Here is a 24,563-nt window from a genome sequence, read left to right on the forward strand (position 1 = left end):
AGAGTCTCTTTACTGTCAGCAGGACAAGTCGTAATTGTCATCATTTCCATAAAGCTTTACATTTGTATTTTTCTGTAATGGCCTTGGCTTGAAGTTGGATAGATTGCGCGGGTTTCATTTCAGCTTGACGTCTTTCTGCACACCTTTGTAAGCATATTATTTTATTTACAGCAATTGTCCTTGGCAATTGTCGAAGATATTTGTTCAATAAGTTGACTTTCTGTAAACACTGTGGACTACACACGCCACGATAAAAAATTATGATACGTTTCCTTTTCTATATATACTTTGTATCATTGACACTATAGAAATCTATCTAGTAAAGTGCTTTACACCTCGTTTGCTAGCGCACCTATGCAAAAGGGTTTGTTTGGATTATTTTATCTAGAGAGTCAACACGGCGTAACTGTAGGTCAAAGTGCAGTTCTGCTGTATAAAATGCCTGCCTTCACCAGAACCAAGATCACCCTTGCTGCGTGGTTCTTAGGAGTGGTGTCCCTAACCCAAACCGGCAGGCTCCTACCCGATCCCCCGCCGCCCACCTGGCCCTCAGCCTTCTCAATAGCTTTCTACGAGGAGATCTTCGTTTTCGTGGCCCCGATCAGCGGCAATGACGGCGCCTGGCACTACGACTATGACAACGGGAGGGCGCGGTTCGACCATCTGGAGGGACAGTCCAACAGCTTCTGCCTGGACAGCGACATGAAGCTGAAGGACAACCACAGCGACTGTCACCTGATCTTCACTCCCACGGACATGTACGTGCATTACCCCGGGGAGGGACAGTGTTGCCGGGCCTGTGGGCCTGCCGAGGGATGCACCGTTCTCAAGCCGGCCTGGCTGGCAGGGGCGAAGTACCTGGGGCAACAGAACATCAGCGGAATGGTGTGCCATGGATGGGAGAAACAGGGCGCGGTGGCAGCCGACAGGTTCGTTGTGTCAGTCGTCTCGTCTACTTTAATAGAATTTTACATTGATGTGTATTTATGGTATGCGTAAAACAAAAAAATTCTATGGTCGGCATGGGTTATCAAATTGACCTGATTGGACGCTCCCGGTGTCAAGCCAAATACTATACATGATCCTGCCAACTAAATGACTCCGACACTACTTGGGGGTTTCCAATATACCTGAGACAAGGCGTGGGAGGGGTTTGGTCGTGATGTGGGAGTCTAACCTAAACTAACCTAACCTAACCACAATCGTAAGTCTAACACTAGCCGTGAACAATGATACCAACTCTAACTCTAATACCAACCTTAAACCGACCTCTTACGTATGTGGCAGTATAAGGATTTGGCTCAACACCGGGCATGGCAGAATGCGAACTTTCTACTGGCAGTATGCCAGTCACACTAACCTTTACAATCCCCTGAACAAAACACCTAGTTATGACGTAGGTGACGATTCACAACGCACAAACTTGTGAACCGCCTTATAAACGTCCCTCCTACAGGTGGTACCAGACAGAAGTGGGGATGCCCTGTCAGTACTCGGAGAGCTTCAAACAGAGACCAGAACTTCACACAGTCACCTTCAACAACATCAGCTACAAGGTCGGACCCATCAAGGATAGCGTCTTCCACGTGCCCAAGTACTGTAACCGGACATGTCCGTCACCGTACAAGCCTCCTACTCGAGTTTCTGGGTTTTAAGAAACTTGTGCTTTATTTTTTGTTAAACGCATCTTACAACTGCATGGCATTGAAGGTGTGTAAGACAGGTACAAGGTACCTGACTTTGGTTGAGGTGGTTAAGGATGGCAGAAGGAGAGGAATGGGCTTTACCTTGCAATACTATGCCCTAGGAAAAAGTCTATTGGACTACCTTTTTTTTACTTACAACAGAGTAAGTAATAAAGAGACAAATGTTTCAGACATGAATGGTAAAAACAAAGGTGCTCACATAGAAGTTCATAAAATGACCTTTATTGAGTACTGTTACTGATACAGAGAATGGGAATCAGCATGCTAAAGAAATGGCAGCATCTGCTCTACAACAATGTACTATCCCTTGTACAGTTCACAAACTGTCCATCCAACTATTAATGATTAAATACATGTACAATGTATTTATGAACAACATCCAAAATCTTCTAGACCGTCACTTGAATGTTGGTGGTGGTATACTGCAGATTTAGGTGGCTGACAATACAGTTGTAGTACCATTGAGTTTGGAATGCTAAAATGTCCGACATGCTGGGTGAAAGTTGCATATAGCATACAGGGAAGTATCAGTGGCATTACCACATCAACTTTTATTGAAACCAATGATATTTAGTACAGAAGAAAATAAAAGAAGAGGGGGCCAGAGTTTTACTGTCTCTGTGAAGACTGGATCTGTTCCTTGAGGATCATGATGCTCTGTCTCTGTTCAGGAGGCAGCATGGCGATCTGCTCAGGAGAGAGCTGAAGAACCTGCATGATCAGGGCAGCCTGGGAGAAACAAAATCATTCATGTCAATCTTAATGTATAGATTTGTATCAGGATGTGTTGGCAAAAAAACGTCTACAACAAAGATTGTTTAGTGATTCTTTGTGAATAACTTTGCAAGACAATGTATCAGAAGGTTAGTTCTATATTCAACAAACAGTGGGTTTTTCACATCCCACATTTTGGTGACCTTCCACATTCTTCTTGAAGTTTAACAGTCACCGAAATGTTGGATGTGAAAACCCCACAGGTTGTTGAATATACAACCTTCTTATAACTGTTCATGTAAATATTAACATTGAGAAGTTCTTACAGCATTATCTGTCAACCCACAACCCACGAGAGGCATATTAAAGGACGAAAATGCTCTATTCTGTTTCATTGTACTTTTTAAGTGTTCCCTATGTTGTACATGCAACTATTAACTAAGGATATTTGTCTTTGACCAGCTCTAGCTTAATAGATACAGGAATTTCCCTACCTTCTCCTGGTCAGCTGGTGTGGGGTTAGAGTCGGAGTGTGGGGACATGTGAGCTCCACCGCCGGGCCCTCCCCCTCCCATGGGTCCCTACAAACACAAACACAGGTCAGTATTACAACAGTCAAATACACAGGCAGCTGAGGTTTCAACCACGTTTACAACTTGGCTTAATACAAAATGTGACTAGAGTGTTATATGTTCTACAAAAGGAACAGCAATGCCTCCAGAAAGGGAAGGCATTAATATTGTTTAACTGTTATGTAGAGGAGGCAAAGCTAACATTCATAGCAAAACCTTCAGATTAAGGATGGTGCCACTCTAGACATTCAAGCAGAAGATAGTACTTTTCAGATAGATAGAAGATAGTACCTTTCAGGTACAGAAGGCAAACTAGAGGACTGCTACACAGTACACGTACATACATGACGAAAAGGCCATGAAAGGCAAGACTTTAGAAGTCACACACAGAGGTAGAAATTAGAAAAGTCCAAACTAAGGACCATGCCCGCTAGTGGCCTATATACAAAGTATAAAGGACAAAAAACTTTTTCAACAAGGCCTATGGTTGAGAAAGGGGAGTAAACCATTCTCAATGCAGGGGGGACAAACTATTTATTCAACAGGACCTTGAGAAAAGACCGTACCATTAACTGGTCAGCCAGGTTGGAGATGCTGCTGGGCAACTGGAGGGAGTGAGATGTCAGTAGGCAGGACATGTACATCTGATGGTTTACTGCTAGTTCTCCATGCATTCATACAGTACTTACGGTATAGTTTTACACACACATAAAACAGTTTCTCATTCAGATTATCCTGATTATTTTGTGCTAACAGGACTTTCCCACACTGGTAAATAAGCCTAAAGAATGAGACGTACCCAAATATTCAGGTTAGTTAAGAAAGGGGATAGCATCCTTAGAAAATGGTTTTGTTGTTGCCTTTGGCTTATACAGTAAATGGCAAGATACAACAAATTGGTGCAGATCCAGCATCTGCATGTAAATGCAGGTCTTAGAATTAGGACCTACTATACAGCTATGATGTACATTGTAGAAAAAACTATAGTAAAAATGCACTCTCAATTCATGGCAACATGCATACACGCACACATCATATAAAACCTCAACAGCCAAACTAACCACATGAATAGACACTTAACTTTACTCACTACCCAAGCCTACAGATGTTTTATTACAATCATGTCTTTTTCAACATTGGCAGAATGTACATGTACTATACCTGTGCAAAACCCAGATTTTTCAGTTTGCCTTGGTTGTTTTGTCAACGTTGCATAAAACTTTTTCCCATTGAAACAATACATTTTCTGACACAACAGTTGAAAACTACAGACAGGATGTCATCCTTAATCTTAGATGAGACATTCTGCTGAAGTGGCATGCATACTAGTACGGGTTTCGCACAGGTGCAGTACGTTCTGCCAACATCCTCTGTTTCACCAGATACACCCCTTCCATGTATGTACAGTAAACAGTAAGTCCTTACCCCGGGTGCATTCATCCTCTGTGGCGGTCCGTCAGGCCCCCGTGGGTTGGGTCCCCGGGATCCCATCGCCCTAGGGTCAGGCCGGCCTGTGGGAGGGGCAGATACATCATTAAACTCTGCAAACTACTGAGCAATGTCCTCAGGGTTCTTCTGACAATCACTACAAAACAAAAAGGGGGTTAATGATAAGCAAATGCAGTACTACAACTTTCTTTCTATACCTTTTATGGTTGCTTGTTGGTTTGAAAAATCATCTTAACAGTCAAGAATGATCAACGTGGTGCTTTTTTTACTTCTTTCAAGGTATTCAACTGGAGTAACAAGTAAAGATGTATTTCTCTATTTGTAAGCTTTGCATTTATGTAAATACAAGTAACAAAACATGTAGTGACTAAACTGGTTAAAGAAACATCTTGCATAAAATAAAAAAAAATGTTTAACCCTGTTCCTGCTGGTATATACACAATTGAGTAGATGGAGTACAAGAGGAAGGAGGTAAAAGACATACATTTCCACTCTTCAGCATAAAACACAAATTGTGTTTAGAATCATATGACAATACACACAGTTTTCATTTGATCAACCATCACCATTGCCACCATAATTACAGTGCAGTGAATCAGTGCTTGAAATTTCCACAATATCCACAGATTAAAGGTCACAAATACAAGTGGTGCATCATAGTATATTATTGGCTTCTTTCAGTTTCACCTCTTGAACAATCTTGTACCAGCCAAGTGACTTTTTTATGACCAAAGATTAGTGAGCAGATAATAATTCAATGTAACAAGGTCTAACTACAAGCTAATTGAAGCCTTCTTTACTATATGATCTGTCATAAATTTAACTTCATAACATAAAAAGTCCTCTGTCTAGATGCTTCAGGATCAACTTTGGTGAAATTGATATATTCAGAATTATTACTAAACTTACAGTTATATTCTAACCTCTATTAGTCTAAAATGCTCAGAATGACTGTACTAGGAAAGACACTGACTATGATATGAAATTATCATAATTCCAAGACCCAGAACCAACTTTGAAAACAACTTTATTTTTTTCTTCATGAAAAGAAAAACAATTGTCCCCACTACATCTGACACAAAGAAGCTTACAACATGTAGTGACACTGACAGTGTTCACAACATTTACGTCTGCAAGCATATTGGCAGAATGTACTGCACCTGCGCAAAACCCAGATTTTTCTGTTTTCAGTGGATGTTTGGTCAACATTGCATCAGAATTTTACCGGTTGCTGATATCTTTTTCGACACGACATCTGAAAATTCTAGACTGGATGTCATTCTCAAATATGCAAAATGACCTTAAACAAGACATTCTGCCAAAGTGATACGCAGAACTCATTATGGGTTTTGCACAGGCGCAGTACATTCTGCTGACATGCTACCTCTGTGGTGCTTGTATGTCTACATACTCCTGTTGGGAGGGACATAGAAATTATTTCTAAAGTCCTCGGGAGTAACAAACCTCGGTAGTGTCCTTGATCTCCGTAACCCCCATCGGGACCTCCATGGAAGCCTGAACAAGACACAGCCAACACTTGTGTTTATTAACAAACAGTCGTTTATTGGTGGTGGTGCAGTCAACAAGCACTGGATCATAAAGTGGGCTTCACAACATTTTAGACAGCTGTTAAATATTCTACGGAACAATTTAAGAAGAACAGCATGGCATTTAATATAGAAATAAAACTGCACAGTTTTTTTTGTAATAATTCTTTTTATTGTTTTACAACTACTGTACTAATTACTTGTACATTCAAATACATGTATACATCTCTCTGATCTGGGAAGGCATTAACATTAACATGGAAAACATTTGTGGAAGCAACTCTGTTTATGGAAAATAACTAAAAAAAGCTAATGCATCGCCATCGTTCGTCTTTGTAGTTGGAAATGCATTTCAATTATTACGCGAGAAGCTAGTCTTCACCATGTGACCATCGAAAATAAGGCGACATCCTTGGTCAACCAAGCCGCAAAACTATCTGTCCTCATTTTATGGTTTAAATTGTACAAGTAGGCACATTTGTAGGTCTGTCATTTCTTTGCTACCGGTTTTTTACTGAGCAAGAATAAAAATACTTGTCTTGGGGACTTCAGGCTTGCTTCAGAGTTTGTATAAAACAGTTGAACAAAAATGATTCACAAGGATAACACTTCTGAAAAGGAGTACCCAGTATCTCAAAATAAATCTGTCTCACTGTAAAAATAAAATTTCCGACACCGAGGATTTAAGGAATACATACTGGCAGGTATTGAAATATGCAGAAAGTATTTATACACAATCATGTATGTAATATACTCATGTCTCTATGATGTACAAGGAATGTGTAAGAGAATAGTAGATGGAAGTATAATATTCAAACCCTTAGATTAAGTTAGTCTTTTTCTATTAACACACTCCTACACACTCCAGGATAAACCCTGAACGTCTAGTATCAGAGGAAGACCACCTACCTCTGGGGTCATGCGGCCCCTGGCCCCTGTCCTGACCCATGGGGCTGGGTCCCCCTGGGTGGGGGCCTTGAGGTCCCCTGGGGTCCATAGGTCCCCTGGGGTCCATGCCTCCGTCCCGTCCCATGCGTGGGTCCATGGGTCCATCTCCCAGGAGTGCGGGCCGCGGTCGACCCATGTCCCCAGGACCGTGGGGGCCTGGAGTTTTGGACAGAACACACTCATTAGGTGTACATTTATTTTGTTGGCTCTCACATTTTTCTGATAAATATACAGAAGCGATAGGAGTAGCCATCCCATGATAGCCCAAATGCTATGATACGAGACATTAACTCAATATACCAGGCTGGTTTGTATATGTATTCAACTGGAGAATTGTTTAAAACTCTATGATATTCATTTTATCATTGGTTTATTGGTTTATACTATAAGTATAATACAGCACAATGATGTCAACAGTAAATACACAACGCCATGACTTTGCAGCCATGAATTTAAAGCATTAAACAATCATCATATAGCTAAAATCTTGAACACCTCTTTACTGCCTTGAAATCCCTTTAAAGTGCCATTAAGAAGCTAGAATGGGAAGGCATGCTGTACCTCTGGCCCGTGGGTCGTGCATCATGGGCTGGTCCATCATGGGTCCACCCTGCATGGGTCCCGGTCCAGGCTGCCCCATCATCGGCCCAGGCTGGCCCATCATGGGTCCAGGCTGCATGGGTGGCCCCCCCGGACCCATGGGCCCCGGCCCACCCATCTGCATCCCAGGCTGGCCCATGCCCGGTCCACCTGCCATGGACACAGACGGCTGCTGGGGCATCATCTGGGACTGGCTTCCCATTGGTGGACGTCCCTGTCAATCATAGTAACAACATGATTAGATACAATCTACAGACACTGGACAGCACAGAATATAAAACATGTAACTTTAGATCCATGGATTGACTTGATGTTTAGGATTTATAAATGGGGAAACACCCTAACACATGACCAGCATTCTGATAATGTAATCTGAGTATCTAGTTGGTATTTCTACTGGTAGAATTGGCAATTCCACCAGATCACAGTCTCTACCCATACACAATACATGGAGGAAAAACTAAGCTACAATAACAAAGTATAATTTATAAACTACTGTAAATACCATATGAGGAGACTGTTGCTGCTGGGGGGCAGACCCTCCCTGTCCTGCAGGAACTAACGGCTCCACCTTGGACGGCTGGCGATGGAGCATTTTCTGCAAACAAAAATTAAACTCTTTAATCCATTTGTACTGCTATGTACATTCATTCGTATCCACTTGTTGTTTGTAAGTACAGTTGGCCTGTAGAAGACTTTATAAACGTTGCTTTACTTTTGTTTTGTCAATGATTTTAGTGATGGATATCTTCAGAATCTGCATGACACAAAAACTGTTACATAATCACCCTCTAGTACAGTTACCTTTACCAATTTTGAAAAAAAATCCATATACATGTACTAAATATACATATTATAAAGATGACTTTCACCCTCTACTGATAAGACTAGGTCTAGATTTTAATTCATTTTTATTTGTGAATTGTGATGGAGGTAGTAGATACAACAACAAAAACATGTTTTCCTAAATACTTTTTGGATACTTCAATTTTTCTATGTTTCATACAGCTCAACTGTATTTCAGAACTGCTAGAGGAACCCCAGCGATCTCTCACCATGGCTACATGTGGGTCGACTATTCTCATGACGACCTGAGCCTGCAGCAGTGCGTAGGCCAGCTGCGGGTTCTGTAGGAGCATGTTCCTCGCCTCCTGAGGGTTGTTCTGGATACACAACTGGGGAAAAGATTTTGAAAATACATGTGAATGATACACATTTGTAGCTGGGTGATTACTTTTGAAAAACATATGGAAGAAACATCCTTTCATGACAAATTATGTTTGCAAGTCTTGGTCCTTTACTTTCATCCTACTAACAGTAACCTGAATTAGAATTTTGAGCCATCAGATAGGCAAATTGTCCCTTCAAAATCAGCCTGTCTAGTATATACTCAACTTGTTATGCTTTTGTCATCCTCAAATGAGATGAAGCATGGTGCTTTTTTAAGTAGCTAAGTGCAAAGCACAGTTTTCGTACATGTATTTAGCATATAAAACCGGATCACAATACTGTAGTAAAGTGAAAACAAAATGTGTAAATGCATCAAGAAGTGGGAGCATTGACCAACCTTCATCTGTTTCATGAGTTCAAACATCTGTTCAGGCGGCAGACTGGCCACAGCCTGGCTGATGGCCTCAGGAGCATCCTCTGGCTGGACAGGTGGTCCATAGGGAGACTGGAGGAGAAAATAACATACATATACATGGTTAAACCTTCAACATAAACTTCATTATAAATCTTACAACAGTGACAGTGAGCATAGATGATTGGGAAATGAGCACATGATGCAGCTATGTATGTATACACATGATGACAGCTAAAAATGAATTGCATGCTCTTTTTAGGTACTAGTAGTTCTTGACCGGTGTGTTAGCTAATATGTTATACTGATGGGTGGTTATACTGGCTATACAGATGATGTACATTTGAATATACTACACTTCCATTTCTTCAAATTAAGGCAGAGAACAGTTTGACAAAACTTACTTCTTGTGAAGGTCCAGACACAGTAAGCTCTGAAGAAAAAGAGAAAAACATATTTGATCACATTATGAACAGTGTACCTAAAATAATAATTCAAACTTTTCACACTGTTACTCAATTAAAACTTGAAGATTTTTGGCTTCCTTATTACTAAATTCTTTTCACACAAAAAATCAAAACTTATACTTCATGAACAAAATTTAGAAAGTTACGTTTGAGTTCCTCCTTGCTCTTCTCGCTGGCTGCGTTGTCCACGCGGAGTTGTCTCCCGTTGAGTTCATGCCCGTTCAGGTTCCTCATGGCACTGAGGGCAGTCTCCTGGTCCTTGTACTCACAGAAGCCATAGCCTTTGGGCTTCCCTGTTTCTCTGTCATACACCAACCTGGGGGAGGGGGGAAAAATAACAGCATTGTACATCATGTATCTATCCCCTTTCCTGCGGAGCCCATATATATATACAGGTTGCACATACAGCACCGACCATATAGCGCCCCGTATACGTACAATTTGGGGATATTTCTTGTGCAACGCATCACACCGCAGCGAAACGCAGCAAATGCAGAAGTAACTATGTCACTGCAGAGCAATAAAAGGCAGATGTCTATGATTAAGACAAAAAATTATTGAAACATATTGTGTAAAAAAAATGACAGCAGGACAAGGCCAAGGGCTATATTTATAGCCACAATTGGGTCACTATAAAACGTGATTAAAAAAAGCTGGCTTTACACCAACCTACCTAAAACTGATGACTGGACCGACTTCGGAGAAGATGTCTTTCAACTGTTCTTCTGTGGCCTCATAGGGAATATTCCCCACTGTAACAGAAAACACATGATATGCCATGTAAGTCTCAAAATTATTTGGAAAACAACATGCTTTTTGTTCAATTCTATCAAAAGAATTATCCTGCATCTATTCACATATGCTTCACATATGTAGATATTGTAGAAATTAATGTAATGTGCCGCTATTTATATAAGTTTTTTTCATAAAATAATGCCTTACCTCATGAGAAACATACATACAGTACATACTAGTACGCCCCCCCCCCCACTCTACCAACGCGGACAAAAGAACTTCACTACAGTACCGCATAAGCAAAATAGAAACAGAATAACACCACCAGCATTATCTATACATTAACGCGATCGTTTTGCCGTTGAGAAAAGTCCCGAATCTTACCGAACACGGAGCGGAGAGAGCGATCTTGGGCAGGATTCAGTCCTTGCAAACCAACAGCCGCCATCTTGTCGAGCTTTCGATGTGAAGGGGTAAACCATTAAACTATGTTTGAAGTGGGCATGTACCATGCAGAAAACTTGCTCAAAAGTTCTTCTCATGAGACAACCAAGCATAACTTTACAGTTATAAAAATAATATAAAGAGTATCATAGTTTTATTTGTTTGTATCATTTATCGAAAAACTACTACTTCCTAACACAGCTCCTGCAATCATGTAGTATAGTGAATTGTCCCTTACAGAACGACCCAGGAGCCTTTGAGGCAAGATGGCTGCCGAGTGCTGAAAAAAAGTTGAAAAGTTGACCAGGTTTGTCATTTATTCGTCGTTACTTTTTCACTGAGAGTGTTTTGTCGTTTTCTACAACATTGTAACTTTATTCCTTTAATTATTGTTTTATCAGCCCAAACATGCATTGAAAGGTTTTATATAGTGCGAATATTGGGACATGGGGAGGGGGGCTGTTTAATCTGTCGTCGGAGTTACGTTTTCCTTCAGGGTAGAGTAAGGAGGTAAAATAAAGGGAAAATCCGAAACAAACCAAACATATCGTGTGGTTGTGTGGTGTGGTGTAACGGCAGAGAATTTGGCTCAGAACCAAGAGGTCCCGGGTTCGAATCCTGCAGAGTCACACAGCAACGGCCAACAGTTTGTACAGCCAGGTGGTAGGACCCAGTACCGTATGGCCTCATTTTTGCCACGTACTGTCAAAGAATGGAATGCTCTGCCTCAGACAACGGTGGAAGCCACATCCGTTGACAACTTTGTGTCTAGGGCTTCCAAACTACATCAGTCTTAGGTTGGTGACCTCTCGCCTCCTTCAACTAAAAGTGACAGAATGATCAACTTGATGATAGCGGTCACTTCAACTGGAAGAGGAAGAGGAACCTTGTGCCCTTTGGAAAGTCACTTTACACGACTTTCCTCAATACTTTGCTAACTTTGATAGTGGGCATTATAGGAAAACCATATAGCTGGTGAGCATTGCATGTACTTCATGGTTAACCGGTTACAAAATTCTGAATTCTTTTTCGTCGTTTTCTACTTCTTTTTATAGCCATATTACTCTAGCATGAAGCCACCAAAGAGAGAGAGAAAGGCGGTGCAGGAACCCGTGTACAAGGGACCCGTCGCCTACAGGAGGAGTACTCTGTCCACTAAATGGAGCCTGAAGGACAAGAAAAAACTCCTGACTGCATTAAAAAGGTAAGTCTGTATCAACAACTTATGAGTAGTTAGGGTTATACTGATAGTAATACAAAATGTAGTTAACTACTAGTACAAGAATCATACATTTTAGATATGGAACAACTTTTATTTATTTGCTTATCATTTAAACAAATGTACAACAGCAGGGGGAGCAGAAGCGCATCCCCCTGAATTAGGTACAATTTGTCACATTATTTAAAGCATCAAACAGCATTCACATAGAAGAAATAATACATATAAACAACCATATATACAAAAGACACATATAAAAAAATTATTTACAACATATATCCACAAAGTTGATTTATCAGGCAATATATGTACGGTAATCCCTTTTATGGTTCATATCTTGAATATTTTGCATCAATTTAAAGTTCATGTACTAATGACAACATGCTGCCAGTGCTCCAAGCAGTCCCCATTTCCAACACTGATCTTTTTTTTAATCATTGCTTTACAGGGTCCGTAGTCATGATGACTACACCATCATCAAGAAGTATGTTAAGAACAAGACAGAAGAAGAGGTGGGTGTTATTGATTCAATAATATTCATATAGAATTTCATAGCTGTCATTTGTAGAAATTATTAATTTACTGTTGATACATGCAAGTCAATAATATTCTTTGTCATCTTCTCCACAGATAAAAGAATATGTGACAATGATGAAGAAAAAATCAGGTATTTCACCATGCAATAAATTCTTTGAAGGTTTTGCATGTTGATATCCAGATGACTATGCCTGATCCGATCTATCATATAAACTTACATGAATTGTCTGTAATCTAAATGTTGGTGTACCTTCTATCCATTCTTTGTCATAAGTCATCAGTAATGGCTGTTAGTATGATTACCCTTAATGTAGTTCTCAACAGTTTAAGTAGTACAGTATTATACATGTGGTTTGTTACATGTTTTTTTTAAATGTTAATTGTGCAGAGACCCTTGTGGGTAAAAGCTTGAAAAGCGATAAGGAAGCTGAAAGAACACCCATAGAGGTTAGTTTCATGTTCCTTCTACACTAAAGTAGCTCACCCTCTGTGTAACTCACTAGTAATGTTTCATTGTTATCAAATTGAAATTCAATGCACATTTGGCATTGTAAAAAGTTTAGAGATCAAACATTATCACATTTACCAGATATACTCTCTGATAAGTGTCCATATTATAATTGAGTAAGTCACATGTTTGACTTTTGGTATGTCTTTATTCCTAGCTTTATATAAGTATCATTCTTTCAAATCAAGATGTTTAAGGATAATGACGTTTCCCATTGTTTCATCAGACGTGGCTGGAGACCTGTCGTGACTTGATGAGGGAGGTTCCCGTGGAGTGTACACAGACATTCTCTCAGGTTAGATGTCTGTACGGAAAAGTACTAGTTATGTGTAGGTAAATACCGGCGCATTGGCAAAGTGAGTAGAGTGCTTGACTTGAATTTGGTAGGTCATGAGTTTCATCCCAGGCCGAGTCATACCAAAGTCATACCAAAGACCAAAAGTGGTACATACATGTACTGCTTTCTTTGTATAGCACTCAGAATTTTCGAGATTTGGTAGTTAAACACAAACTCTACTAGTACCAATGAAATTACCTGCATTTACTGAATTGTCAGGTACATCAGAAAAAGAGATTTTATTCATTGTATTCATAAGGTGATAAAGTTTCCCATTGTGTATTGAAGCTAATGTTCTGTAACAAAAAGTTTCCCATTGTGTATTGAAGCTAATGTTTTATAACAATACATATCACAATGTTAGTACCCACCCCAAGTTAGTGTTTCAATTCAATACTGTACATGTAGTCACTTTGAGTATCACTAGTGTTTGATGTGGACATTAGTGGAGAAACATGATAAGTTTCCAGCTGAACTGTGCCATGTCCCTACCCCCCTACCCTCTGCAGGTGCTGACAGTCGCAGCTGCGGAACCAGCTAACCTGGAGGAGCCGGATGACGCACCTGACTACCCTGCCATCTACAACTACCTGTCCTGTCTCCTCAGGAATGCCACTCCCCCCACACTCGCACCACTTGGTACTGTCTAAAATTCTATTTCTTCACCAAAAACTTTTAGTCTTCAGCGTTTGACATACTTTTTGTTCTCAAGCTACCCAACAGGTAACCTACAGTAAGACAAAAGATAAGTTGCCCATCAGTATTTCAGATTGCCATCAACACTGGCTGTTTATTTTAGAAGGCAAGCCATAAGCCTGAACTGTTAACTTTTTCTACTTTTGATTGTTAGTAAAGTGTTATTCATTTAAAAAAAAACTGTTTGAAGATCTCAACACTCCCTTAGTGTTATTCATTAGAAAAAACTGTTTAAAGTAACAGTCCCATATATAATGATGACTGTACACACATTGTTTCAGATTCTGCAGTAGTTCTGGACCTTCTCCAGTCTTTAGCAGACAGACTGAAGACCACAGACGTGTCCCAGCTCAAGGAATGGCTACAGATGAGATATCATGACCTGAACAAGTCTTACGTCCCGGACAGGCCTTGGCAGAATCCATTCAAACTTACACCAGAGGGTCAGTCAAGCTTCAATATATTTAGATTTACCATAATGGTAGGATTGACGTAACAGGCGACTATCACCTTAATTCAGACTGTAGGGTCTAAATCACACACTGGGATGGACCCTTACTATTTCGATAAGTGTGGTTAGATCTTTAACTTTCTCAAGGTGTGGCTCTCCTCAAACATGGCGCCTCAGGCTTTATTTCTAATCCAAGAGGACATCCCAAACTGAACCGAGGTTCTCATTTTCACCTGAGTCAAGTAAGTAAATGGCACAATACTGGGAAAATACTGGGGCCTCCCAGGGATTCAACCACAGGAAGTCAACCACAAGACCATCTTGCCACCATCTGATTTATAGAACTTCATGTGTTTCAATGATTTTTCATTGTATTTTATTTACAAAATGACTTTTTCTCACCAGATCTCAGCCTTTGTGATCCTCCGTCAAGCGGCCAGAAGAAAGCAGACGACTCGTCAGAACAGACATCAAATAAGCAACAAACAACAACCAGTACACCTCCTGGCCACAACACTGAAGCAGCTACTACAGCTGAAGATCTAGACAGTAAGAGTGCAAATAAGGACACTACAAAAGAACCATCCACATCAACCGTTGAGCCTTCGACGTCTAGTGCTAGTAACAAGACACTAGGAGATGGGAAGAAAGAAACTTCAGATGAACGAAGCACCAAGGAAGTAGAGGAAATCATCTGTTTAAACCCACTACTGGTCCCTACAAAATATCTGGACCTGGAAAAGTTAGACTTTGATAGTGAAGGAAGTGAGAGTGAAGAAGAAGACTAGAATTAGAAACAGTATTGAACATTCTGATTACATTGATTTAAAATAGGAGCAGTTTGTTGCCAACATGTCCAACCCTATGGCACTTCATGTTTTTATATTATGATATGTTCATACTTGTGACATACACAATGTAGGAAGATTTGTTTGTGTTAATAAAACTGTAATGTTTAAAACATTGTTCTGTTCTTCTGACTTATTGCTCTGTATTATAGCCCTTCCAAGTTTACGCATACTTTGTTTGAGGAGAGCTAGTATTGTTTTTGTTCATTTTAAGCAGGAGTGAGGTATTGTGTTGTTTATACAAAACGCCCTAGACCAAAGTTCGCACAGGTGTAATGATCAAAATCAATCCTGTGACCTAAGAGAGGTCATATTAGGTTGTGGTTAAACATATACAGTATACGTAGGGTCGGAATAAAACGCATTATTTAACATTAAGTATACGGCCAACATTGATTCTGCACCTATTCCACGTATTCTATATAAGAGATAGAAAAAAAAAATTTAAATCTTTTCCGTTAGGCTGGTGTTACAAAATTTAAGTGCCTCTGGAAATTTGTATACTGAACCGACCTTTGGTCTGACGACCGGGCCTGTGTGCACAGGTAAGGGAACAACAGTCCATGCCTCAAAAGAGTAAACTGATCTTCCTGTGCATCATAAACATGTATATGGGTCAGTAAGAAAGACCGCCTGTTTCAGCAATGGCATTCATACCCAGGGCGTTACCGTCCCTGCTCATAACAGTATGGATTATCCTGAGCGTCTCGGGTGCACACGGTGTCTTCAAACCCCCGGTCTGGCCCTCAGCGTTCTCGGTGAGGTTTCACGAGCACGAATTTCATGCCTTCAGGCAGCCGCCATCGACGGAGAACGACGGCGCGTGGTACTACGACTACTCAGCCCGGCGGGCCCGACATGATCACTTACAGGGGCAGAACAACACTTTCTGTCAGGTCAGTACTGATAACAGGACCTAGGGCCGTGCGACAGGAACTAGTCCTTTATTATTGTATCTAGAACCGTGTCTTTTTAGTTCTCTGCCTGGATGGGTTAGCGTTAGGATCAGGCAGGCACGATTCTGGATAGTCTCTGCTCATCCAAGAACGTAGATTTGTCCCAGGCTCGGTTCTGTGAACGCGTAGACTATCAAGAGCTTGGTTCTGGATAAATCATGGTTCTCGATACATCATTATTCACTATGAAAAGACCTTTGTCTCGTCCTTGCATATTTTTATACGAAGCTTCGAGACGTTGGAAACACAACTGAAGGTCTGAAATTGGCATCAGGAATGAAGCCATCACGCCTAGCTTGTAGTTAAGGTTGGTGGTGTCTGTTCTTCGTTCTCCATACTCTTACATGTATTTGTCAAACGTGTTAAACTTTGGTTGATCCAGGGACGTGGGCTAAACCTGACAGCCCCTCACGGCAACTGCCACCTGCTGTACGTGAACAACACGGACATGTACGTGCACTATCCCGGCGAGCGGCGGTGTTGCCGGGCCTGTGGACCTGCCGAGGGCTGCACCATGATGTCCCAGACTAACCTGGCGCAGGCCACCAACCCGAACAATGACACCATAAACGGGACGGCGTGTACCATCTGGTCCATACCACCTACGAAGTACCCAATCGACGAGTAAGTAAGGCGCGACATTGCTGTGGCATAGCCTCCTGCGCAGACTTCTAGCGGTGTTTTTTTTTCGAGAGGAGGACCTTTTTTCTTAAGCCTCCACCAGGCCTTTCTACGGGAATACGGATCGTATAATTAGGCAAAAAATGGACAAGGGAGTCCGGCCGCGGGAAGGTAGTTTCTTTCCCTAACTGCGCGGCCAGTCAAACCCCAAGGCGGCCAAACTCCCCTGGCAAGTATTCTCCTATATATAGCCAGCGTAGTTAGTCTGGTAGAGACTAGCCTTGTTCGGGGATCCGAGAGCTAGCTGTATCCGGAAAGAGCTATATCGCCCACGCTATCGTTTGAGAGGCGCAACTTCCCTCGCGGCATACATGCAGCAGATCCCTCTGCCGCATAGACAGCATTAACCCGTGTAAAAATCGGTGCCCCTTCCAAAAAAAAAACCATGCCCCTCCAAGAAGTCTGCGAAGGAGGCTACGGTGGCATAGGATACATTGCAGTACAGTTTACGTACATTTATTGGAGCATTTAATCTAGGAGGCACCACATAAATATTCGGTCATTGCTAATCGAGAAAATGATGTTAGCATATGTTGGGTAAATGATAGTGTCTTGATTCATTTTAACCTACCTGTTCATTTGTTTTGCTTGTTTTTATTTGCTTGCTTGTTCATCGATGTTTTCGTACATTTCAGGTGGTACATGGGTGAGGACGGTGTCCCGTGTTATTGGATAACCGTGCCGATCGTACATCCGTTTATACAGAGCATCCATTCCCTGACGTTTAACCAGTACAGCTACCATGTGGGACCCATACGACAGGGCCTTCTCACCGTACCCAAATACTGTCATAACAGATGCCCAAACCCTTACGTACCACCCGAGTAAAGAAAAAATTCTCTAGCTGGTACATGATCATAAAAGTTCATCTGAGTTGGTAAATTAGATTATGAGGTAACCAAACTGTTTTCCACCTCAAAAATATATTCTTTCGACGGGTTCTCTCTGTTTTCCTCAGCTATCATCTTCAGCTATAACCACTAGAATGTATGATAATAAAGTACAAACCTGATCATAGTACAGCATATCTGTCGATGGATGACTGAATTCGAAGTCACAAATTTATCTCTGTGGTTTTTCCTGATTTGATAGTTGGATACTGGTATATACTATCACTCTGTATTTTACTGAGTATATATTTGTGATCCTGATAAAACCACCTGACTTAGCTTTTGATTGATTTGGTAACACTTGAGACAGCGCCAGATATATATCAGATATATATCATAACCAAAGTTGTAATACGGAGTGCATTACGAGCGATCGCTGTTTTTGTTTACGTCAACTATTGGAAGTTATAATCACGCAACTAGCACTCACCTCTTTGCCTACCACTGACGGGCCGTGACGTCATGGTGACCGCCCGGACATTCACATCAGGTCATGCACTGTCCTTAGATGACCTTGCTAATTAGATCATCAGGCTCAGCAAATGAGAAACAGAATTACCATCTTACGTGCACGAGGCACACCTGGACTGATGTGCCCATGCGCAGTAGGCGGCAAGCCTGCGACTTCGCCATTTTGGACGCCATCAGAGTCACGAATTCTCAGGACCCAGAATCTTTCTTCACAAAGTCATTGAACGTTGCCGCGTTGTCGCTTGTGTAGTGTTCGACTCCTCGAGGCTAAAGAACACCACAGGTATCTTTCTTGGTTTTATTATCTGTGATTTTTTAAAAGTAGTGAATTTCACAATGTAGTCTATCGCACAGTAACTGTTGCAATGTGCAGAACTTTATTTCCAGATGTGGACATTTCACGATTTGGATCCCTCATCAGGCCTTCATTTTTTCCCGCTACAGTGACTCCACCATGAGTCGTTCGTCGAGATTTTTCCACTCTGCCTTAGATTTTCTGCATGCCCTGCACGGCAGAGTCAAGGTAAGGAACACGCGTTTAAAACGTGTCTATTTATCGTGCGTTTGTAGAAAGTTCATGTTTTTCAATTATGGTGTATTATGAATTACTACTATTACAAGTGGTACCGTAGTGCCGCCGCGCCGCGTGCCTGCAAATCTAGTGTGTTCTGCCGGCTATACAGATACAGATCGGTAAATTTGCTATATATGTTTATCTTACAAGTAGAGTCCTGTCTCTGTACTTTACAGCATGCAGTAAAGCCGATCGTAAAGTCCACCAAGCGCAGACCGAAAGCCGTCCGGCGCCTGTCGTCCGAGTCTAGGAACGCGTCTGTGACGGACGTGCCCGAGGAGACCGACAACGCGACGCCGATCACGCGGCTGGTGTGTCAGACCTGCGAGGCCGCCAAGATCGCGCAGTCTGTCACGGCCGGACGGAGACTGGACGTCACCTGTAAGACTGCCCTGGGAACGTGCGTGGTCGGCGGGCTCGTCACGCCACCCAAACTGGAACGAGAGCAGTCCAACAGGAAGTTAGTAGAGCTCTTGAATTTTCAAACATATCTAAAGGCAGTGCGAGTACATGTAGTCATTATTTTTCCAAAATTTGCACCAGTAATTTTAAGAATTACTTCATTAGAATACATTGAAATTAAAATGAGAACGCGAGTAGTCCAACAGGAAGATAGTATTTTCTTCCAATCTTCTATTCAAACATATCTGCATTGTTGTATAGGCAGTGCAAGTACATGTAGTCATTAATTTTCCAAAATTTTCACCAGAAATAAAGCTTTAGAAACTACTCCATCAAAATACGTAATGAGAGACAAAGATAAAACTTTTGACACTAGTTTTGTCTCGAGCACCCCCGACAGTGCATTTTAGCTTCTCCTTGCATCCTTCGATAATAAGATCCACAATGACTTTACAAAAATGATTCACTCCAATAATCCTTTTGCAAATGACTTCTGATGCATCATATTATTTCATCTGCTCAGGTGGATTCCAAAAGTTACCAAACACAAGAGGAAGGCTAAGAAAGAGGTCGCTGCCAACCCGACACCGTCCAACATGAAACAAGAGGCGGTCGCTGTCGCCATTAACGTCCAGCCTCCCTCTCCCCAGAAGGTGAGTCAGCCATCCGGCGGGGGTGGCTGTTGTGGGGGAGGGTGTGGCTGTGGCCCGTCCCAGAACATCGCCCCGCCGATCTCCACCCCTTCAAATAAGGCTGACACTCCCGCAGCGCCTGCACTAGCGACACCGGGCCAGAAGGGGGCGCTCCTAGCCGTAGCGTCGAGAACACCGAGGAAACCGACGCTGAAAGCTCTCTCCACACCTGTCAAAACTCCGATAAGGACGCTCGCCACGCCCTCTCTGCGTAGACGTAGCGCCACTCCTCGCCGTCGGAGCCCGAGGAATACCGAACTTCGACGAGTGGCTCAGGTCGGGCGGGCGGGACGGACGGCCACCATGGTGGGGTTAGGGAGCCTGATGGGTGCTCGGGCGTTCGCTGGCGGGTCTGTGGCTTTTCTCGGCATCAACTTGTCCTCCACAGGTACACAGGCTTCTACCGCGCAGTCGGCGAACTCTCCTAGACTGCTAATAATTGCTGACAAGTCTGAAGGTCCGAGTACACCTGGCAGGTCGCCCTGGAACACCCGCCCTGGGACACCGTACCACAACCACATCAGGAACGTTAGAACGAGGAGCGTCACCAAAGCGCGGCTATCTGCGAGTCCGTTTGCAGGGAGGCTGGGACAGGACAGCGCCCGAACGCCCTCACACCATCAACTTCTCTCATCCGGCCTAAAACCACCCAAAATGCGGTCACCTATTGTGAAAACCATCAGCCCTATCTCCTTCGACTCTGTCCACACACCTGTGAAGACCAAGCCTCGCGGGGTGAGAAGTGCCTTCCAAGTGCGGTTCACCGAAACCCCGCAGGTATCACTCCGCTCCACACCCCTGGGGACGAGAAGGAAGCCAGACCCGACCATGTCTCTGTCGTCTGCTATCAAAGCTGCCGGGATAACCGCCAAGCTGGCTGATGTATCTGATCTAGAGGCAAGTTCGCACCCTTTGTTTCATAAGTTTGTTCTTAATTTGACCATTTAGATATTAAATTTTGTATTGTATATTGTGTCAATATTGTATTTTGACTGTCCTTAAGCGAACATCGCCTGTCTATTCTTTCAGTTTTATGGTAAATGTTGACATTGTTGTTTCTTTTTACAGGATGTCTTTGAGCCACCGAATGTCTTGACAATTACTGCAGTAGGCGCCAACTACACTTGAGAACTGTTGTGCTGTGAATCCTAAACTTTTTAAGGTCTTTTAACTTTTAAAGTCTCTTAAGATGCATCATCATGCTTAAGATTTAACAAGCAATATTCTTATCATATAATTATATAGTCTTTGCTTTAACATACCAGAGGACATAGTGTGTTGCATATTAAATTGTGATATTGAGACCAAAAGTAACATTTGTTATGAAGACCTAGACGTGTTTACTACAATTGATGAAGCTATAATGTTGGAAATAATGCTTGTTATGCTAATTATTGTAAGTTCTTAGCAAGAAGCGTTTTTATTTAAAAGCTTTAAAAAGCTACAAGTTGTTATATTAGTGTGTTGTGTGTGGTTTTAAATCAACTGATTTTATCTGCAATTTTATCCTCTGAATAAATGTCATTTCTATACAGCACAATATCTTCAAACCTTTCTCAACTTTCTTTCATTAAGAAGTCAAGCAGTACAAAAGATATGGCCACTGTGTCACAGGTAAAGATCATGAATTTAGTTGGTAATTCACTAGAAATCACCTGGATGGAGGCCTGGCAAACCCCTGTCTTAGGCACAGTGATTTAAATGATCACTCAGATCACGAAAGGCAGAAAAATGTTAAATAAGTTGCAGGTGGCTGCCTCAAATGAAAGTAAATGAAGATGAAGGACACAGATGACAGTGAGTGCAACAGTTTTCTTGTATTTGTTAAACAGTATTTACATAGCACCAATGGGTGTAATGAAAAAACAACATGACAGTTATTATGGAATTGTGTTGGCTTCTATTGCAGACTGAACTGCCAAAGAAGAAGACATAGCACCAAACCTATGCATGTAAAAGAACCCACTTATTGAGAAGGATAGGGGTGAACCAGTATGCTTTGCAATATATGTATTGTACCTCAGTTGAGGGTGACTGCTTTACTTTTTTTTCCTTAAAAAAAGTCTGTTCTTTTTTCCTGTTTTATGCAAATAATGTCATGACCCATAGATAACAGAATACAGAAAAAGGAATCATGTCTTCTTGGCCTTTGCTTCCCTCTTTCTCCTCCTGGCCTCTCGGAGTTCCATCATCTTCTTCCTCTCCTGACTGTGCACGGTCCGCCGGCGCTCGATAGACCCCAGCTGGTGCTCGATGGCCTCCATCATGTTCACAGCATCAGGAATCTGGACAAACCTGGGACCAACAGCATGCACAAAAAAACTCAGTAACTCATTCCTCCATCCAGCCATACATCTGCACAACAAATCAGTAGTCTTTCTTTGTATATTAATTATTATGTATAGTGCTCCACCAGTTTTTGTGTACAGTATTGTTTTGCAACACTGATGTATAGAGCATCAGTAGTTATGTGCGCAACACGTCTGATTATTTGTTTACTAGTACATGTACTTGTAAACGCAACACAATTCAGATGTACCTCTGCCAGGTTTTTATAATAGAATAGAAGTTGGGAGGAGGAATAGGAGGGTTGAAATCAAATGTAATAAAAAAAACAGCATGGCAGTTATTACTGAATTGTGTTGACTTATATGATGGCACTGTGACTGTCTGCTAAAACAGTACAGTGTGAGTTGCAAAACAATTGCCATTACTGCGATTAATGTCCTCCTATATCATGTACATGTATTGTGCTCCACCAGTTTTCATGTAAAGTATTGGTTTGCAGCATTTATGTATAACAATAGAACATCAGTAGTTACGTGCGCAACATGTCTGATTATTTGTTTACATGTACAATGTACTTGTAAACAGAACACAATTCAGATGTACCTCTGCCAGGTCGATTTTATAATAGAATAGAAGTTGGGAGGAGGGATAGGAGGGTTGAAATCAAATGTAATAAAAAAACATGGCAGTTATTACTGACTTGTGTTGACTTATATGATGGCACACTGTCTGCTAAAAATGTGGGTTCAAATGTAACAGTGGTCGGACTCGGAAGATTCGAGGACGAATCTTGAAAGAAAAGGGGGAGTAGTGTAACAGTGCTAACTGACCATGCTAAATGGTCGTGCGACCTTTTAGTGTAGTGGTTAGCGTTGGTGACCGCCAAGCGGACAACTCGGGTTCGATTCCCGGTTGTGACCTGCTCGCCCCTTTCGGTTTTTACACAAAAACAATTACCAAGGACATTCCTTGCCATTACCATTACCGTGATTAGATTGATTAAGATTTAGAATACGTAAAATTAATGAGAATTCCAGGTTATATCACTGGAAATGTTGCTGTCCACACCACTTACCTGATGTTCCTTCCCTGCACGTAGAAGTCATCAAACTGCACAGTCTTCCCCCTGGTCACGTAATGGAACAAAAGTAGATGTACAGGAGATTATGAAATCGTGCATAGTGGGGCTAATTTCGAGTTTGTAACATTTTTGGAGCACCCAGAGACCACGTCTAGCGACACAATAGACGTTAAACAAGGGCAACAACAACATTTATAATTCATGCTTTCTACTATGCTTGCATTCCGCAGACAGATACACTGACAACTTAATTGTACAGCATCGTATAAGCTAACTAGTTTACAACAAGGTAACTTCTGCTTTGTATATGTAACGTTAACGTATATTATCAAATCAGACGTTACAGCACCCATGCCCACAATGATGAATACTTGACAGTAGGGCAACGCCCCCTCCCCATTATCAATATACGTTGAGCACCAAACAAACCCTTAGCTCTAACCTAGTAAAACATATGTTAGATGTAGTTAAAACACCACCTGCGGTCCGTGTAGGTACAGTATTTCATGGTGGTGTTCATAAAGGCGTCCACATTCACGATCAGCCCGTACACGGAAGCTTCGTCACGGAGTTCCACCGTGGTCTCGTGGCCTTGTATCGCCTGTAGCAGGCACACCAGCGTGTTCTGGCTGATGGCACGCTCTCGTAATGATGCCATGGTTGTGTCTTTATCTCTTAGCGGTAATGTTGTGAAGTTAGACAGGTGGAATAGGCCGCGAACTATGATAATATTGGGAAACTTCGTGAAAAACTTTCAAAAGGCCGCCATGTTGCACGGGTGCATTGTGGGTCCGAATGTTCCATTGCCTATCAAGGGGTGGCAATTTGAATCGGAAGTAGAATCACTCTCCAAGCATGAGTTTTGGGTTTTGGCTTGTTTTTGGCGTGTTTTTAGGCTTCTTTTACATGCCCGTAGCCAGGATTTTGAATGGGGGGAGGTTCTTCCCACTGCTTGAGGGGACCTCGAGCGCCGTAGGCGCGAGGTTCCTAGGGGGGTCCGGGGGCATGCTCCCCGGAAAGTTTTGAAAAATGAACCTTCTAACATGGCATTTCGTGCATTTTTAAGAGGATTTCCAAGAAAAAATCAGAGATAAATTTTATTCCATGAGAAAGGGAGCAGTCTTTCTACAATTCCAGTCCATCTTTTCAAGAAAATCTTGGACCTTT

At 41.9% G+C, this 24,563-nt stretch overlaps 3 protein-coding genes and 1 pseudogene across 6 annotated transcripts; 2 read left to right on the forward strand and 2 right to left on the reverse strand.

Annotated features, from left to right (window-relative positions):
• Positions 1-1,908: 1,908 nt before the first annotated feature.
• On the reverse strand, positions 1,909-10,816 carry LOC109481202 (cleavage stimulation factor subunit 2-like). Of its 4 annotated transcripts, XM_019783730.1 has the most exons (14): positions 10,705-10,816; positions 10,259-10,337; positions 9,732-9,901; positions 9,523-9,551; positions 9,104-9,211; positions 8,592-8,711; positions 8,042-8,134; positions 7,498-7,750; positions 6,898-7,092; positions 5,906-5,956; positions 4,418-4,503; positions 3,559-3,597; positions 2,915-3,001; positions 1,909-2,435 (listed from the first exon to the last, which is right to left on the reverse strand). In XM_019783730.1, exons 1-14 carry the CDS (start codon positions 10,766-10,768, stop codon positions 2,316-2,318), a joined length of 1,494 nt encoding a protein of 497 aa, XP_019639289.1. In that variant the 5' UTR covers positions 10,769-10,816; the 3' UTR covers positions 1,909-2,315. The 4 variants fall into 4 exon arrangements, with proteins under 4 accessions (XP_019639289.1, XP_019639292.1, XP_019639290.1 ...); XM_019783733.1 differs by lacking the exon at positions 5,906-5,956; XM_019783731.1 differs by lacking the exon at positions 3,559-3,597.
• Positions 10,817-11,006: 190 nt separating this feature from the next.
• LOC109481211 (snRNA-activating protein complex subunit 2-like) lies at positions 11,007-15,469 on the forward strand. The gene is made up of 9 exons (XM_019783742.1): positions 11,007-11,071; positions 11,820-11,968; positions 12,432-12,495; positions 12,614-12,650; positions 12,909-12,967; positions 13,255-13,323; positions 13,875-14,004; positions 14,343-14,504; positions 14,918-15,469. The coding sequence occupies exons 2-9, from the start codon at positions 11,835-11,837 to the stop codon at positions 15,298-15,300; spliced, it is 1,038 nt and encodes a 345-aa protein (XP_019639301.1). The 5' UTR covers positions 11,007-11,071; positions 11,820-11,834; the 3' UTR covers positions 15,301-15,469.
• Positions 15,470-15,920: 451 nt separating this feature from the next.
• LOC109481055 lies at positions 15,921-21,178 on the forward strand (annotated as a pseudogene).
• Positions 21,179-21,761: 583 nt separating this feature from the next.
• On the reverse strand, positions 21,762-24,184 carry LOC109481216 (U7 snRNA-associated Sm-like protein LSm10). Its single transcript, XM_019783758.1, has 3 exons — positions 23,876-24,184; positions 23,391-23,441; positions 21,762-22,321 (listed from the first exon to the last, which is right to left on the reverse strand). Exons 1-3 carry the CDS (start codon positions 24,052-24,054, stop codon positions 22,159-22,161), a joined length of 393 nt encoding a protein of 130 aa, XP_019639317.1. The 5' UTR covers positions 24,055-24,184; the 3' UTR covers positions 21,762-22,158.
• Positions 24,185-24,563: the final 379 nt, after the last annotated feature.

The sequence above is a fragment of the Branchiostoma belcheri genome, unplaced genomic scaffold (genome assembly GCF_001625305.1).
Source record: "Branchiostoma belcheri isolate BF01 breed outbred unplaced genomic scaffold, Haploidv18h27 scaffold54, whole genome shotgun sequence".
In the NCBI taxonomy this organism is placed as follows: domain Eukaryota; kingdom Metazoa; phylum Chordata; class Leptocardii; order Amphioxiformes; family Branchiostomatidae; genus Branchiostoma; species Branchiostoma belcheri.